The sequence below is a fragment of the Eptatretus burgeri genome, chromosome 8 (genome assembly GCF_056783735.1).
Source record: "Eptatretus burgeri isolate ZD-2024b chromosome 8, Ebu_testis_v1, whole genome shotgun sequence".
NCBI classification, from domain to species: Eukaryota; Metazoa; Chordata; class Myxini; order Myxiniformes; family Myxinidae; genus Eptatretus; species Eptatretus burgeri.
In genome coordinates, this window is record NC_140968.1 from 35,876,197 (window position 1) to 35,891,040 (window position 14,844).

General features: G+C 43.4%; 1 protein-coding gene across 1 annotated transcript in view; it reads right to left on the reverse strand.

Moving 5' to 3' along the window:
- The window catches only part of BOP1 (BOP1 ribosomal biogenesis factor), a 169,841-nt gene that overhangs the window by 37,494 nt on the left and 117,503 nt on the right, over positions 1-14,844 (reverse strand). Inside the window, exons 9-12 of the mRNA XM_085891535.1 lie at positions 14,100-14,261; positions 13,196-13,276; positions 12,402-12,471; positions 12,117-12,249 (exon numbers count right to left, since the gene is read on the reverse strand). Coding sequence (XP_085747661.1) covers positions 12,117-12,249; positions 12,402-12,471; positions 13,196-13,276; positions 14,100-14,261 — 446 coding nt within the window. The remainder of the gene's footprint in view (positions 1-12,116; positions 12,250-12,401; positions 12,472-13,195; positions 13,277-14,099; positions 14,262-14,844) is intronic.

Below are 14,844 nucleotides of genomic sequence, written 5' to 3' on the forward strand. Positions count from 1 at the left end.
TGGGACATCATGGGTGATGAAGGTTGCGGTCAAGTTTCATTGAAATTGTGTGTGTAGTTTTGGAGAAGAGAGCAAATACCTATTTGGGGGGGTCAACCACCTCTACCCCCTCCCCCCCCGGAGATCCCATTAATGAGCGCAGATTTTGATGCGGTCAATACACCTTCGTCAGGAATCAGATATGAAGCTTGTGGCCAAGTTTCATCAAAATTTGTGTTTGGTTCAAGCAAAAATGACTGAAGTGTTTACGGACTGAATGAGTGAGTGAGTGAGTGAGTCACTCACTCACTCACTATAATATAAGCTCACCAGACTAAAGTCCAGGTGAGCTAAAAACACACTTAATATAAAAGGTTGTGACTCATGTATGTAACAGCTCTGACTTACGCACCCCACTCCACTCCACCCCTCCCCCCATCCCCATCCCCACCTGTTTTTTTAAGCAAAACAAAGTGAAAAGCATGAACCCCATTATTGGTCATCTTAAGAACATTGCGTTAACAGGTATATCCTGCACCAAATGCAATGCTATGGATAATTAATGAAACCAAATGAAATATAAATCATTGTAACAGAGAAAGAACCCCAAAAAAACTTTTGTTTTATACAATGAAAATGGGATTGTGGGGCCTGAGCTTGTACGCAAAACATGCAGGACAAAGACATTGATAGACATCAGTGTACTGTTACATGGATTACAAGGACATTAGCAGACAATGGATAAATCAACACAGTACATGGATTTGAACACCTGGGATCAGCCTTGGCTTCAGATGAGAATGCTAAACAGACCAACCAATCTTGCACAAGGTGTTTTTATATGGCTACCTAATTGTAAATACATAGAGAAATGATTAAAATCTCTTTTAAACAAGAAGAAAAAAAAACAATGTCAGAACGGTACCAGCTTCCTGTTCTGCACTCTCCAAAGTATGAATCAATTGTTTAATAACTCAAATGATAATAATTGAACAACACGAAAACCACTTGATCATGCTTGTGCCCAGTTACAAAGGTGTAGAAGAAGAACCAAAAAAAAAAAAAAGCAAGTACTTCTTAACTAAACTCCAACAGCTGGTACCACTCAATGTAAAAACATTTAGTTTGACAGTGGAGCACTTTGTACAACAGTGCAGCACTTTGTCATGGTGGTAACAGAAGGGCCGAGGCCCAAATGCATGCGGTTTGGAAAACAAACAACATGTCCGATCAGACGTGTGAAAACGAGCCCCCTGCACCCAGCGCTCACCCTGTCCGGCTCCTGTAACGGGCACGCACAAAGGTGGCGGTGCTTTGATCACAGCGCGCCGAGGCTGCCCAAACCATCAGCGGGGGGAATAGAACACCCGCTGCACAGCCTCGCTGGGATCAAGCGATTCATTAGCTCATAGGTTATAGGGTCAAGAGCCCTCGGGTCAAGCTGAATTTGTCAGGGATACTGCTTCCTTCTCCCATCATACTATCTGCCTGCTTACACAGTGTTCCTCAACCTTGATAGAGAATCTCAGTTCAAACTATTATTTTTCGATGAAAAGTAACACCAAATCCAACCCCCCCCCGCCTCCCTTCACCACTCCCACCCTTCCTAATCTCAGACACCTCAGCCCAACCTTCTTATATGAACACACACCTCAGCGTGTCTTCGTTTTCACATGTTTGCTCATTTGTTTTCTGTGAACAACCGTTTTGTCCGTCTTCCTGCATCAGCACCGGCAATCTTTATTTACCTTCATAGAAACCTCTGCTCCAAGAAGATGAACGGTTGGCGTCCAGAGAGGGTGAGGTCACTGCATCTACCTCAACCTCGATGGACACCAAATGTCCATCGTCTCACCTTCCGTGGACACAAACCGTCCGTCCATCCTCCTTTTTAAAATAAACTACTGGCTACCAAACGATCTCCCCTTCTACGGTCACTTATATCAGCATATATCTGTTTACTCTCCAAAGACATTTCCAAATCACTCTCTTTCCATGTTGTTGTTTTTTTTTTTTAGGACCAAACAGTGATGAGAAACGAAGAAGTTAGAGAATCGAAATCTTCGCACAAGTGTTAAGCAACAAACTAAAACATGGCCGCTGTTTATATCGTTGGAGCAGCATATACCACAAAATCAGGAAATTTTCACATATTCTGAAAATCGATCTCAAAACAACCCACCAACAGTTCCAAAGCCACTCTGCAGCCTCCATACTTACCGATAACCTCAAACCAACAAACGCTGAGAAAGGGCGCTGGTCAGTATCACGTTTAGGTTGCTGTGCGTGACACTTGCCGATTCATTCCTGCAGTCAGGCTGGTGACTTTAGTGATGCTAACATTTATAGGCTTGTCACACTTCCGGTTGTCTTTTGTCGACCATTTCCTCACTCTACCAGACGTCCGCTTATCGATCAGCTATTGCTCACCTCACGCTTTATCAAACTTTTCCACTTGTGGAATCGTATCCTCGCATGGGTCCAAATCCGACTCCTCACTCCAGCACGTGGTCACACGACCGACTCGTGCGTCTGTCACGCTTTGTACTCTCAGCAACTTCGTCGACATAAGTTTTGCCTCTGGGCTGACAGCCTGGCTAAACTCTCGATTCCATGCATGTCTATGGGTGCCATGGTGTGCTGAGGAATGGAAGGGCAGAGCCAGGCCACAGAAATGATTAAATGAGCAGAACAAATTCATAGAATCCAGGTCAGTTATACCTATAAAAAAAGGAAGGAAAACTATACATGCTTTGTTTTAATGGCTCAAGCACAAAGCATCGGTGAGTGACCTTGAGGATTTGTTTATTTCGAATTTGATTTTAAATTACGTTAAAACTACTTTGTTGCATTAAAAAAAGGTACATTTTGAACAAAGACCTCATCCCAAACCCTCCATTGCAAAATAAACTATGTATTCCAACTACATTTATGATAAAGATTTCGCATTTTAAATTCTATGAATGTTTGTGACAAAACATATCGATATAAAGACATAATGAATGCTTCAGAGACGTGTTGAGATCAAGACAAATTTCTGACATGGAAACTTTTGCCGAGAGTTAGGAACTAGTGAAAGTACACATGCACGCGAGCGAGCGAGCGAGCGAACGAAGACACACACGTGGACGCACTCACACAGTGCCCTGCCAGATTAAAAAAAAATAAACACCTTTGATTGTAAACAAAGTTCAATTGAACAATCTGTGATGCAAACACATTCAAACGGACGGACACGCGTTAGCATCTGGAATTAAAGCGTATTCATTGGCAGCATACATTGAAGGCACCGAATCGATGATGTTCCGTATGACAACCCGACCCAGATTTTATACCGAAAGTGGAGTAGATTTTGTTGCAGCCCTTGCGTATTACTTGGCGGAGGTCGGCATTTCCCACAGCTCCCGATCCATGTCCCCAGACGTTTTCCATGGTGTTCACGTCAGGACTTTGTGATGCCCAGGGAAGGAATCTGCAGCCGACTCTGTCTCTTCGAGGCAGAGGTGGTTCTGGACATGGCACCACCTTCCTGCATATATCTGTTCAATACTGCAACATGCCTTGCTGGGATAGTGATAAGGAAGGGGGTTTCTAATATACCAGGAAGGACTTTTGCAGTTTTGAACACATTTACTACAGGAAAATGAGCAACTTAGGCCAGGTGCTAAAATACGACCTAGAAAAAGCAGTGCTGCTCACATCCCCTAAAAACGATAACTTTAACTTTCTTTAACTATATCAGGGGAGAATAACAGGTTCGGACCATTATGGGCCCATGGAGGAATAGCACCGGGAGAGTGGTTAGGCCAAAGTCACATTTGGCACGGCGGCCGTAGGGTCTACAAAATCTATGGCCACTAGCATTATAGGGCGGTCGCAGTATTTCCACGGTCACACAATGTAGCAGTCACTTATGTTTTTATTTTTCGGGGAGCCGCACGGCGTATTTAGAAATTGTGGAGACCGAAAACGTGGGGGTGCCGTACGGTCTTTGATTTGATGTCACACGGTGACCTTAAGGGGGCCCTGCGGCGGCCATAGAATTTTCAAGGCAGACGCAAGGTAGCCTCAAGGTGCCTGCAAGGTGACCGCAAGGGGGCCCTAAGGCGAACGTGCGGCCAGACGGACGGTAACCAGTGGGTATTTATACCAGTTCTTATTTTTTACGGCTTGTCGAATTGCTACGGTCAACGTAGAAATGAAAAAAGTTATAACTCCGCGCTATAATTCCACGGCGACCCCTACTGCCTGTAAAAGATAGCCATACGGCGTAGGGCCAGCCTGAGGCCACCTCAGAAACTCTGCGGCCGCCGCACGTTTCTGTCAATTCAGGGGGGGTTCGGCCGCCGTATCCTCGCCGTCGAGCAAATGTGACTTTGGCTTAAGTGATGAAAGTGAGATGGCAGGTTTATTAAACAGGTATTTTGCTTCAACTTTTACACAAGAACAGTCAGGAGAATTGCTGGTGGCTGATAGCGTCTATCAAGGAGGTGAGAAAGGACATTTACAGAATTTCGAGGTTGGAGTGCAGGAAGTAAAGGAACAGCTAGGTAATCTAAGAGGAGATAAGGCTCCGGGGCCAGATAAGATTTACCCGAGAGTATTGAGGGACGTGGCTGAGCAGGTAAGCGAGATGCTAATGGATATTTTCAATAGTCTCCTGGAGTCAGGACAGGTACCGGAGGAATGAAGTGCAGCAAATATAACGCCATTATTGAAGAAAGTATCCAGAGAAGAATTGGGAAACTATGAACCTGTTACAAGGTGTTGGAAACATTAATTGGAGACTCGATGAGGAACCATTTAAACAAATACAAACTAATTAAAGGTAGTCAGCATGGGTTTCCCAAAGGTAGTTCCTGTCTTCCAAATCTTTTAGAGTTATAGGAAGCAGTGTCTGATTGGTTGGATGAGGGAAAGGGAGTGGACATAGTATATCTAGAACAGGACTTCTAGAAGAAAGCATTATAGAAGTATATCTAGAAGAAAGCATTTGATAAGGTTCCACATCGGAGGTTGTTCGCCAAAGTGAGGGCTTGTGGAGTGGCTGGTCAGGTAGCGAATTGGATTGCAAACATGTGAAGTGGTAGGAAGCAAAGAGTGGCTGTGAGCAGGAGGATGTCTTGCTAGGAGGATGTAAAGAGTGGGGTACCTCAGGGATCAGTACTCCGACCATTACTATTCATTATTTAAATCAACGATTTGGATAATGGGGTAAAGAGTAAGCTTTCCATATTTGCAGCTGACACAAAGCTTGGAGGTAAGGTGGATAGCAGAGGGGGTGGTGATCCGATTCAGGAAAGTATTGATACTTGTATAGATTGGGAAAAAGATTGGCAGATGTAATTTAACCTGAGCAAGTGTAAGGTGTTGGGAATGGGAAATAACAATGAAAATAGAGATTACAGGAATGTAAGGGGTAATTTTGGAGCATGTCATACAGAAGGATCTGGGGGTGGTAATATATATGGGAAGTAAGCAGGCAGCACAATACCAGGCAGCTTTCCGTAAAGCGAGTAAGGTTTTAGGTTGTATTCGGAGGGGAATCAGTTCGAAATCAAAAAAGGTGGTGTTAACATTTCCAGCAATTTAGTGAGGGCCGCATCTAGAATATTGTGTGCATTTTTGGTCACCACAACTCAAGAAGGACATAGATGCCATGGAGAGGGTTCAGCACAGGGCTACAAGATTGATTCCAGGCCGAGCACGACTTAGCTATGAGGAGCGGCTGAAGGATACAGAACTTTATACACTGGAAAGGAGGCGGTTACAAGGAGATATGATAGAGATATTTAAGATAATGAAGGGTAGAGATAAAATAAGTGCAGATGAATTATTCAACAGAGTAGACAGTGACACAACCAGGGGCCATAGCCTGAGAGTAAAGAAGAGGAGAGTTAAGATGGTAGTAAGGCAGGGGATTTTTACTCAGAGAGTAGTTAATGCATGGAATGGCCTCCCCGGAATGGTAGCGGCAGCAGAAACAGCAGATAAGTTTAAATTTGAATTCGATAGGTACCTGGAAGTTATGGAGATAGAGGGGTATGGGGATGTTGATTAGACTTTTAGGTAGCTTGAGCATTGATAGGTGATTGTGTGCATGTGTATGGAGTGCTGTTGGTGGGGGTCTCGTCAAGAAGTGTTGTGTGGTTGATGTGTGTTTTTTACCCAAGCCCATGCCCCCTGCCCTTGGGGGGGGAACTACAAAAAGCACTTCATTTTAAAAGAATACAAGTCTGAAGACGACGAAGGTTCACGTGCGGTATTTGAGGATGTAGATTGTTTCAGAAGTCAAGGATAAGACGATGTGATAATTTTTGACCAAGTTATAAAAATGATCAACATGATGTAGTACGAGTGACAGGTTATTAGCTGCAAAATGTCGAAAACCCGGTTTCGTTCAACAACTTAAAAAAATTGACCTTTGCATAACCTTTAAAGGTCACAAAATAATTTTGTGGACATTAAAATAAGGAAACAGGATACGTGCTATAGCTTAATGGAGTTGGTTCGTCGAAGAAGGTCGAAAACCCGGTTTGATTCCCACAACTTTGAAAATTTGACTTTTGTGAACTTTAAAGGTCAAAGGTCAAGGATTATGACCTTTGGTGCAAAACTTCCTCTGGAACATTCCAGGAACAATATAACGTCATATAGGCTATATGGCATTTCGCACTCCTCAGATTATCCATACTTTGATGAAATCAGCGTAAAAACAAACTTGAAGGGGGCGCCACGGGCAAGGTGTTCGAGATAGAGAAAAATGGTTTGAAGACTTTAGGTGGGGAATGACCTCAAGATTATGCATAAAAAAATATTGTCATCCTCGCTCTCAAAGTTTGGGCGGTCGTATGATTTTTATGTCAAAATTCGCAATTTTCTAAGTTCGTGACCTTGTGACCTTGACCTTGGGACGAAAATGAAAAATTGAGCTCCGTGGGGCTATGCAGGTCCCATTGGGCTAACCAAATACCGAAACCCCTGCCAGATTCAACAAACCCCCTCGGACAGTGGTTCCCAACCTGTGGTACACGAGGGCCTTCCATGTGGTTCGCGTACTTTCGGGCTCAACCTTAAAAAAAAAAAAAGGAAAAAAAAAGCCTCAAAGTTTGGGTTTGCAATCCAACTCGATGAGTCGACGGACGTCACCAACTGCTGTCAACTACTTGTCTACATTTGCTTCACACAGAATAATACTGTGAAGACTGAGCTGCTGCTGAGCCAGGAGCTATCCAGTACAATGAAAGGAAAGGATGTTTTCAACCTTTTGAATAATTTCTTCAAGCATAATGAACTGGATTGGGGAAAGTTGGTCGGATGCACGACAGATGGGGCTCCGTCGATGCTCGGTCGAAAGTCAGGGTTTCAAGCCCATGTGAAAGCTGTCACCAAACGCCACCGGTGTCCATTGTTTCAGACACAGATTCGCCCTTAGCACTAAGGTACTCCCTCCGAATTTGTTATCATGCTTGAACCGGTTAATCAAAATAGTTAATTTTGTCAAAACATCCGCCCTGAATACTCGGCTGTTCAAACTGCTCTGTGAAGATCTCGGCTCTGACCACACCTGTCTCCTCTACCACACAGAGGTTCGCTGGCTCTCCCGGGGGAATACGACGAGGCGTCTCTTTGAACTGAGGGATGAACTCCTCGTATTCTTCACGGAGAAAGAACACGATTTTCAAAAAGATCTGAAGGACGAGGAGTTTATCTCAAGGTTGTCCTACCTGTCAGACATTTTTGGGGTCTTCAACCACTTAAACCTGTCGTTCCAAGGGCCCAACTGCACTGTCTCAGACTTCATCTCGAAGCTGGGAGCGTTTGTCCGGAAGTTGGACCTCTGGATCAAGAACGTGGAGAGTAAACGCTATGGAATGTTTGAACTCCTGACTACCCTTGAGAGCGAGCCCAATGATGAATTTTCCCAAGAAATCGTCCGTCACCTCTCACTGCTCAAGACTGAGTTGATGCATTACTTCCCAGACATTACATGTTGTGCCTACATCACCAATCCGTTTTCCGTTGAACCAGGCGATCTGCCTGTCGGGACCAGGGAACAAGAGGAGCTCATAGATATCCAGGCTGACGAGACAGCAAAGACGAAGCACAAGGAATGCTCTCTCCTATGAACTTCTGGGTGACCATGGCCTCCTCGTACCCGACACTCGCCCGTCACGCTGTTCCCCAGCTACTGATTTTCCCCTCTACGTGGGAGTGTGAGCAGGGGTTCTCAGCCATGCTGACCATCAAGTCAAAGAGCCGGAACCGTCTTGCTGCGCCCGGGCATGATTTCTGATATGCTGTGAGCAAAGTTATGCCCCGCATCGACCAGCTGGTGGAGAAGAAACAGATGCAGCCCTCGCATTAAATTTTGTTCTTTGTTGACAGTTAGTTCATTTGTGTGTTCTACTTGTGAATAAATTGATATCTTATCGAATTGAGTTTTTCTGGAACCAGGTGGTACGCGGTGACGGTATGGGACCTCCAAGTGGTACTCAATCAGAAAAGGTTGGGAACCACTGCCCTAGGAGAAGATGCAAATTGAAATCGGCTCCCCCCTAAAAACACAATTCGCAATTTTCTAACTTCGTGACCTTGTGACCTTGACCTTGAGACGAAAATGAAAAATCGAGCTCCGTGGGGCTATGCAGGTGTCATTGGGCTAACCAAATACCGAAACCCTTGCCAGATTCGACAAACCCCCTCGGAGAAGATGAAAATTGAAATCGGCTACCCCCTAAAAACACGTTTTTTTGGGCGTGGTTCCACCCATAATGTGCGGACCACGCCCATTCTCAGGAAAACACAAATATATCATGATATAAACCTCCCACCAAAATTTTATCAGGATCGGATCAAAACCCACGGAGCTATGCTCGGGACAGACAGACAGACAGACAGACAGACAGACAGACACACAACAATAACGAATATAGTGGTCACTTATTTCTTTCGTCCAAATATTTTTTCGTGAACAAAAAATAAAATACATTTTGCATTTTTTTGTTTTCATCTTGTGTTGATAAATTAGTGCGGTGTTGATGTGGCAGGCATGATGGGCTGAATGGCCTCCACCTGTGTCTAAATGCAATACCCTCTCTGGCGAGGGTAAGAATGCAATTTTTATGAATGAGTATTCTCCATATTCCCATAATAAAGGTTTTTGAAAATTTGATGACAAAAGCTCAAATGGTAAAAATAAAAAAATAAAAATAAAAACATGTGATGGACATCCACTTAAGCTCGAGTAAACAAATAATCACGGAGGCGATTAAAAACATGGCCGTCTCGTGCTGTGCAGTGGATGGGCTAGTAATGCCTATTTCTACTCACGGTGACTTGGCCCTTTGACATTTTGACCCAATTATTAATTAGTCTTCTCCATATTCTCACAATAAGGGTTTGATGAAAATTTTATGACAAAAGCTCAAATAGTTTTTAAAAAAAGAAAAAGTTATGCCCTGGACAGAAAGACAAACAGATAGACACAGAGAAGCGATTGCAAAAGCCCATCTCCCGCAGACAGGCTAATTACAGTAAATAACTACAACAGCACTCGGTAAAATGCATACCTCTGGCAGGCTGTACAGGTTACGTTGTGTAGCTCACCGATAGGACGGATATGCATCCGGACCTTAAATAAATCTAATTGGCTTGTTCTTGTTATCTGCCCTAACTCAAAAACGTACGGACAGATTCGGACAAAACTTGGTGGATGAGATATCATGCTATCCAGGAAACCCTCAAATATCATGGGTTTGAATGCGTCATGTGTCCAATTATCTCACATTGCGAGACCTTTGTTGTTTCTCGTGCACTGTTAATAAATGGCGTGCAAACGTAAAACGATTGACAAAATTAATAGTGCCAAATGGTCGAGAAAGGTTATGACATTGGGTGGGAAAAAATTGGAGTTGTTGGATAGGTTGTATGGAGGTTAAAGTGCAGCATCTGTGGGCAGCAATTATGGGATGAATGCATCTACTGTGTGGTGTATCCGTGAAAGTGAGTCAAATATCCATGCAAGTGTTGCCGCCAGTGCTCCACAAAGTGAAAAAGTCTCATTCCAGTCCCGTGATCCTCATATTGAAAGGATGGAAAAAGCCCTTGATGTTTAGATCGAGGATCAAACACAGAAAAAGTGCCTTTGAATGGACCAGTGATACAGGAGAAATCATTGCCAGTTTACTAACGTTTCCATGAGGCACCCGGGGCCAAAGGCTTCAGTTCAATCACGGCTACCCACAAGTTCCACGTCAGCATGGGCCGGTTTGAGAACATCAAAAGAAGATTTGGCCTCCATCATTTAAAACTGGTCGAAGAAGCAGCATCGGCAGACCATGATGCTGCGGAGAACTACCCACCACAGCTCATGGAACTAATTGAGGCGAAGGGATTTATGCCAGAGCAGGTGTTTAACGCCGACAAGATGGGATTATTCTGGAATGGAAGGGAATGCTATCTCATACCTTCCTGTCCGAGCAGGAAAGATCTGTTGCAGGGTTCAAGGTGGCTTACCCTTCTCATATGCAACAATGCAGCAGGCACCTTCATCGTAAAGCCAATACTGCTCTTTCGATCGCTGAATCCCCCTCCATGCTCCCTCTGCTCTAACAGCATCATCCCGAGCTAAGTCTTGTGTTTTATATTTATGACAGAGTGCAGTATGTAATATTCTTATAATCACCCACCTCACTATTTTGTAAAAATCACCTCACCATTGTAGAATAAATATAAAAGGTAAAAGTCCTGTGTTTTGTTTATTACCTCCACCACCGAAGATGGAAGGAGGTTATGTTTACATCCCTGCCTCTGCCTGTTTGTGTGCAGTATATCTCAAAAAGTTATGGACGTATTCAGATGAAATTTGGTGGGCCGGATGGGCAGGTGACAAGAACGAACTGCTTTGATTTTGATGAAGATTTGGATCCGGATTCAGATTGTAGAATTTTTGAAGTGATTCTTCACCATCCAGAGAGAGGGCGAAACCAATATATTGCATGACATCTCAAATTGGAATCGATTTTGGTGATGATCCAAATCCAGAACCAGACAAAATAATTTTTTAATATTCAAAGTGATTCTTCACCATTGAGAGATGGGGGTAAAAATCAATGTATAGCATGATATTTCAAAAATTTATTGGGCCGGATACGTTTTACTGGAGCAGGCATTGCGTGGCGGAGGTATGTGCTCCACCGAGTGTCCTAGTTTTATACTGCATTTATTTTATTTACATGCTTATTTCAATGGTAACACCAGCCAAACCCATGATCCGCACGGTTTTTAAAGTGAGGATTCGTTAGGACGTCAATATATCCAGTTTTCACAACGTGATTTATAGAATTTCTTTATATACAATGTTTGTTACATTTTTTGTGTCAAATGCACCTTCTGAGATAGTCAGCATGTGCAGAAGAGGGTTTTATATTGCAGATGTTGTTTTCTAGGAGTGGCATTACGCCTCTCAACAGTGACGTCGTACGTCGCCATGCAAACGGATGTAAAAATTAGAATATCGCCAAAAATTCCCAAACCTGTCCGTCTGGCGCGATTTCATATAGTCTATGCTGTACATTAAATCACAGAGCACCCGCACGCCGAAAATGGTGACAATCCATCCGGCAGTTTCGGAGGAGATACGTCCACAAAATATGGCTTAGCGTATTCATATAATAAAAAAAAAAAAAAAAATATATATATATATATATATATATATATATATATATATATATATATAGATATATTTTACATGTTTATTTCAATTGTGATGTGTTTATTTTTAGCTGCCGCTCACCTTCCTCGATAATTTCCAGAAGCCCAGGAACCTAACCCTCCTTTTCACATTGGCCCTTGGATTTATCAATCGCAGTTTAAATTATCGTGGCATTTTCCAGGAACATAACCACCGTAATTCAGATTTCAGTATCTGAATCTGGATCTTCACCAAATTCAAATCAGTTCTTTCTAATCACACACCCAACCTGTCCATCAAGTTGTCACAATCCGTCCATACATTTTTGAGATATCAGCTCAGAGACAAACAGACAAATATTCGCAAAAACATAACCTCGGTCCACCTTAAGTGGCAGAGATAAAAATGCCAGTTTAGCAGTCATCGTGGATGTGGGACCTACACAGCACAGGCAACGAGGCAAACTGCAGCGTTTGGGCTCCAAGCGACACTGCGTACAACACCTTCAACCGAAACCACATGCACGCAACGTCCACTGCAAACCTCCCAAAATCGCAACGTGCGGTCATCAGAACCTGCAATATACAGTATACACAGAATCATGACATGAGATTAATGTCTCTTGCAACAATTGCTCTATTGCTCATTTTCTCATGTTCCTTCACTAAAACCACATTTTTACAAACCTTACATTGCTGGTGATCCATTTAAAGTAACAAAGGCCCACCTGAAACGAGCCACTGCCCAGAGGGGTCAATACTGATGCTCCGGACAAAGTTTGTGTGGCCCTTATACACCTGGGGGGGGGGGGGGGAAATCGAGTATATCTCATTAATTTGACCTCCAGCCATAACCAACATACTTGTATCATGTGAAGTTCAGGCTATTGCTTCTTAGGTTATCTCATCACGTTTCTTGAAGAGATGAACTGATAAAATGGGTCGTGATGTCCGTAAACATTTTACTATTTTTGCGACTCATCCCTAATCACCGGGCTGATTGTTTTGAAACTTGACACATTAATACAAGAAAGAAGCCCACACAATCGCTCAGGCTTCGATCTTTCGAATTTGGGATCATGGGGCTTGCAGGGGTGGTTACCCCCTGACAATCTTGATCCCTATCTGTCCCTCATTTACCAACCAATTGCTCTGAAACCCGATACAGCCCTTCTACTCGATGGTCCGCAGGATTGCTCCGTGTTAGATTTTTCGATTTCAGATCAGGAGAGGGCTTCCAGTCTAACGTCCATGACATTTCTCAGATTTTGGATTCAGCAGAGGTCTGAACTACAACCTCAAGAGATGACCGTCAGCCCACTCGGGGCTATTTTTACATTTGCTGTCTATACCTCTGCATTTTTGCTCTGGAAACACAACAGGTAGTGAATGGCCGTCAAGGCTTTGCTTGTCCAAAAACAATTCATGTATTCATTTTTGAGTGTTCGAGTGTACCTATGGCAATGCAACCAACTCAACAATCAGCGAACATAAATAAGTGACCGTAATTCCAAGGACATACCATAGACTGCACTGTGGGGAAGGGTTGCAGATCACGAGGCTTTGGCAGCTTGGGGATAAGATCCTCTGGATCAACATTCACCTGAATAAAAGCAAATTGTCATTCAATGGTACCAGGGCACTGGGCACATTCACTTTGCATCTTTCTCCTTGAGCCTTCAAAGTGAAACAAAGGTCAGATTAAAAATATAAATATTTACTATGTCTGATCGAAATGTTTTTCACTTCATATTCTGGCATGAAAAATGCACCACGAGGAAGCAAATTACTCTTGGTTAATTTCCCAGTTTCTAATACGGCATCCGTGTACTGTCCAGAATTATTCACACGACATCGCGACCGTTTAATAGCCAACCGCGAAAGCACAAGCACCGAAGTGACATCACGTGTTCTTCACAACGTGTTCTTCTGACGTCACGCGACATCACAACGAGGATGAAAAGTGAAAACTTTTATGATGATGAGACACACAGTTTTCTTTGAATTCAACTTGCTTCATTTTACGCATTAAAATAATTCAGTAAACATGTTCCGATCACTGCCAAGCCTCACGAGAAGGTGACGGTCCCATCGAGGATAAAATCAAGAGGATGTTTTTGGGGGTAGGCTAACCGCAATGGGAAACAAGGAGAAGCTCATGTGAAGCAAGGATAAAAATAACTATTTTGCTTCAATGAAGGGTTAACCCCTGAAATGTCAGCTTCTCATTGCTGTCCATGACAGTTCGCATAACTCAATCGTCCTGTTGATTTCATGCATTGTTCTATATGTCTGGTGACGCAGATCAATGCGAGCCTTCACCAACAAGACTAGTCCTTCATTCGATGACGGCATACCATGCATTGGGCAAGATGAAACGCAAGAACCACAGTAGAATCAACAAGCAAAAGGAGAGTTGAGCTGACCCGTAGTTTACGTTGCCTCGGGCACAGGTAGAGGTCAAGGCATCGTTCAAATCGCTCTTGGACAAAACGAGCATAGGCTGGCACAGAGCGCAGGTTCTTGAACTTCGCTGGCAGGAAGTTAAGCTTGCGCTCTTGGGGTTCCTGTGCATCCCAGGCAAGTTTCTGCAAGAAAACAGAGACATGAGGACCAGGATGACGAAATATAGTTCATGATTTCTCTATCTGAAACTAATCGTGTTTTCAAGCCTTGTAGGAATAAAGCAAATTCAAAAGAGATATATTAAATGACCCCGCTCTTTGCCTTTTGTTTCAGCTCACGTTCTGCCCTCTTACGTAGTTCAAGGTGTTCATGACGGTATTGATCGGTGACATTAGCAAAATTAATCTTTTCACAAAAGATTTCACAAAACACCCCCTCCCCTCCCCCCAACACTCATTCTTACTCGACATATTTTGTTGTCCTGATCTGAATCTGAATCAAGTGTTGTGCCAGCCTCGATTTTGAGTTTTTAACCGTTTAATGGCCGACTCAAAATAACGGCTGTTTTTCAGCACATTCACTTGACTCGTGTATTGGAGCTTTGATATAGTCAATAAAAATCTGCCACAAAACCTCGTTTCGTCGTGACAATTGGACACTCCGTCACAGCAATGGCCATAAATACATGGTAAAATGTCGATGGGAAGCTGAAACATAGAGCGGGTTTACAGATGTGCTGAAATCCTGGCGATTTGACAATCAGGC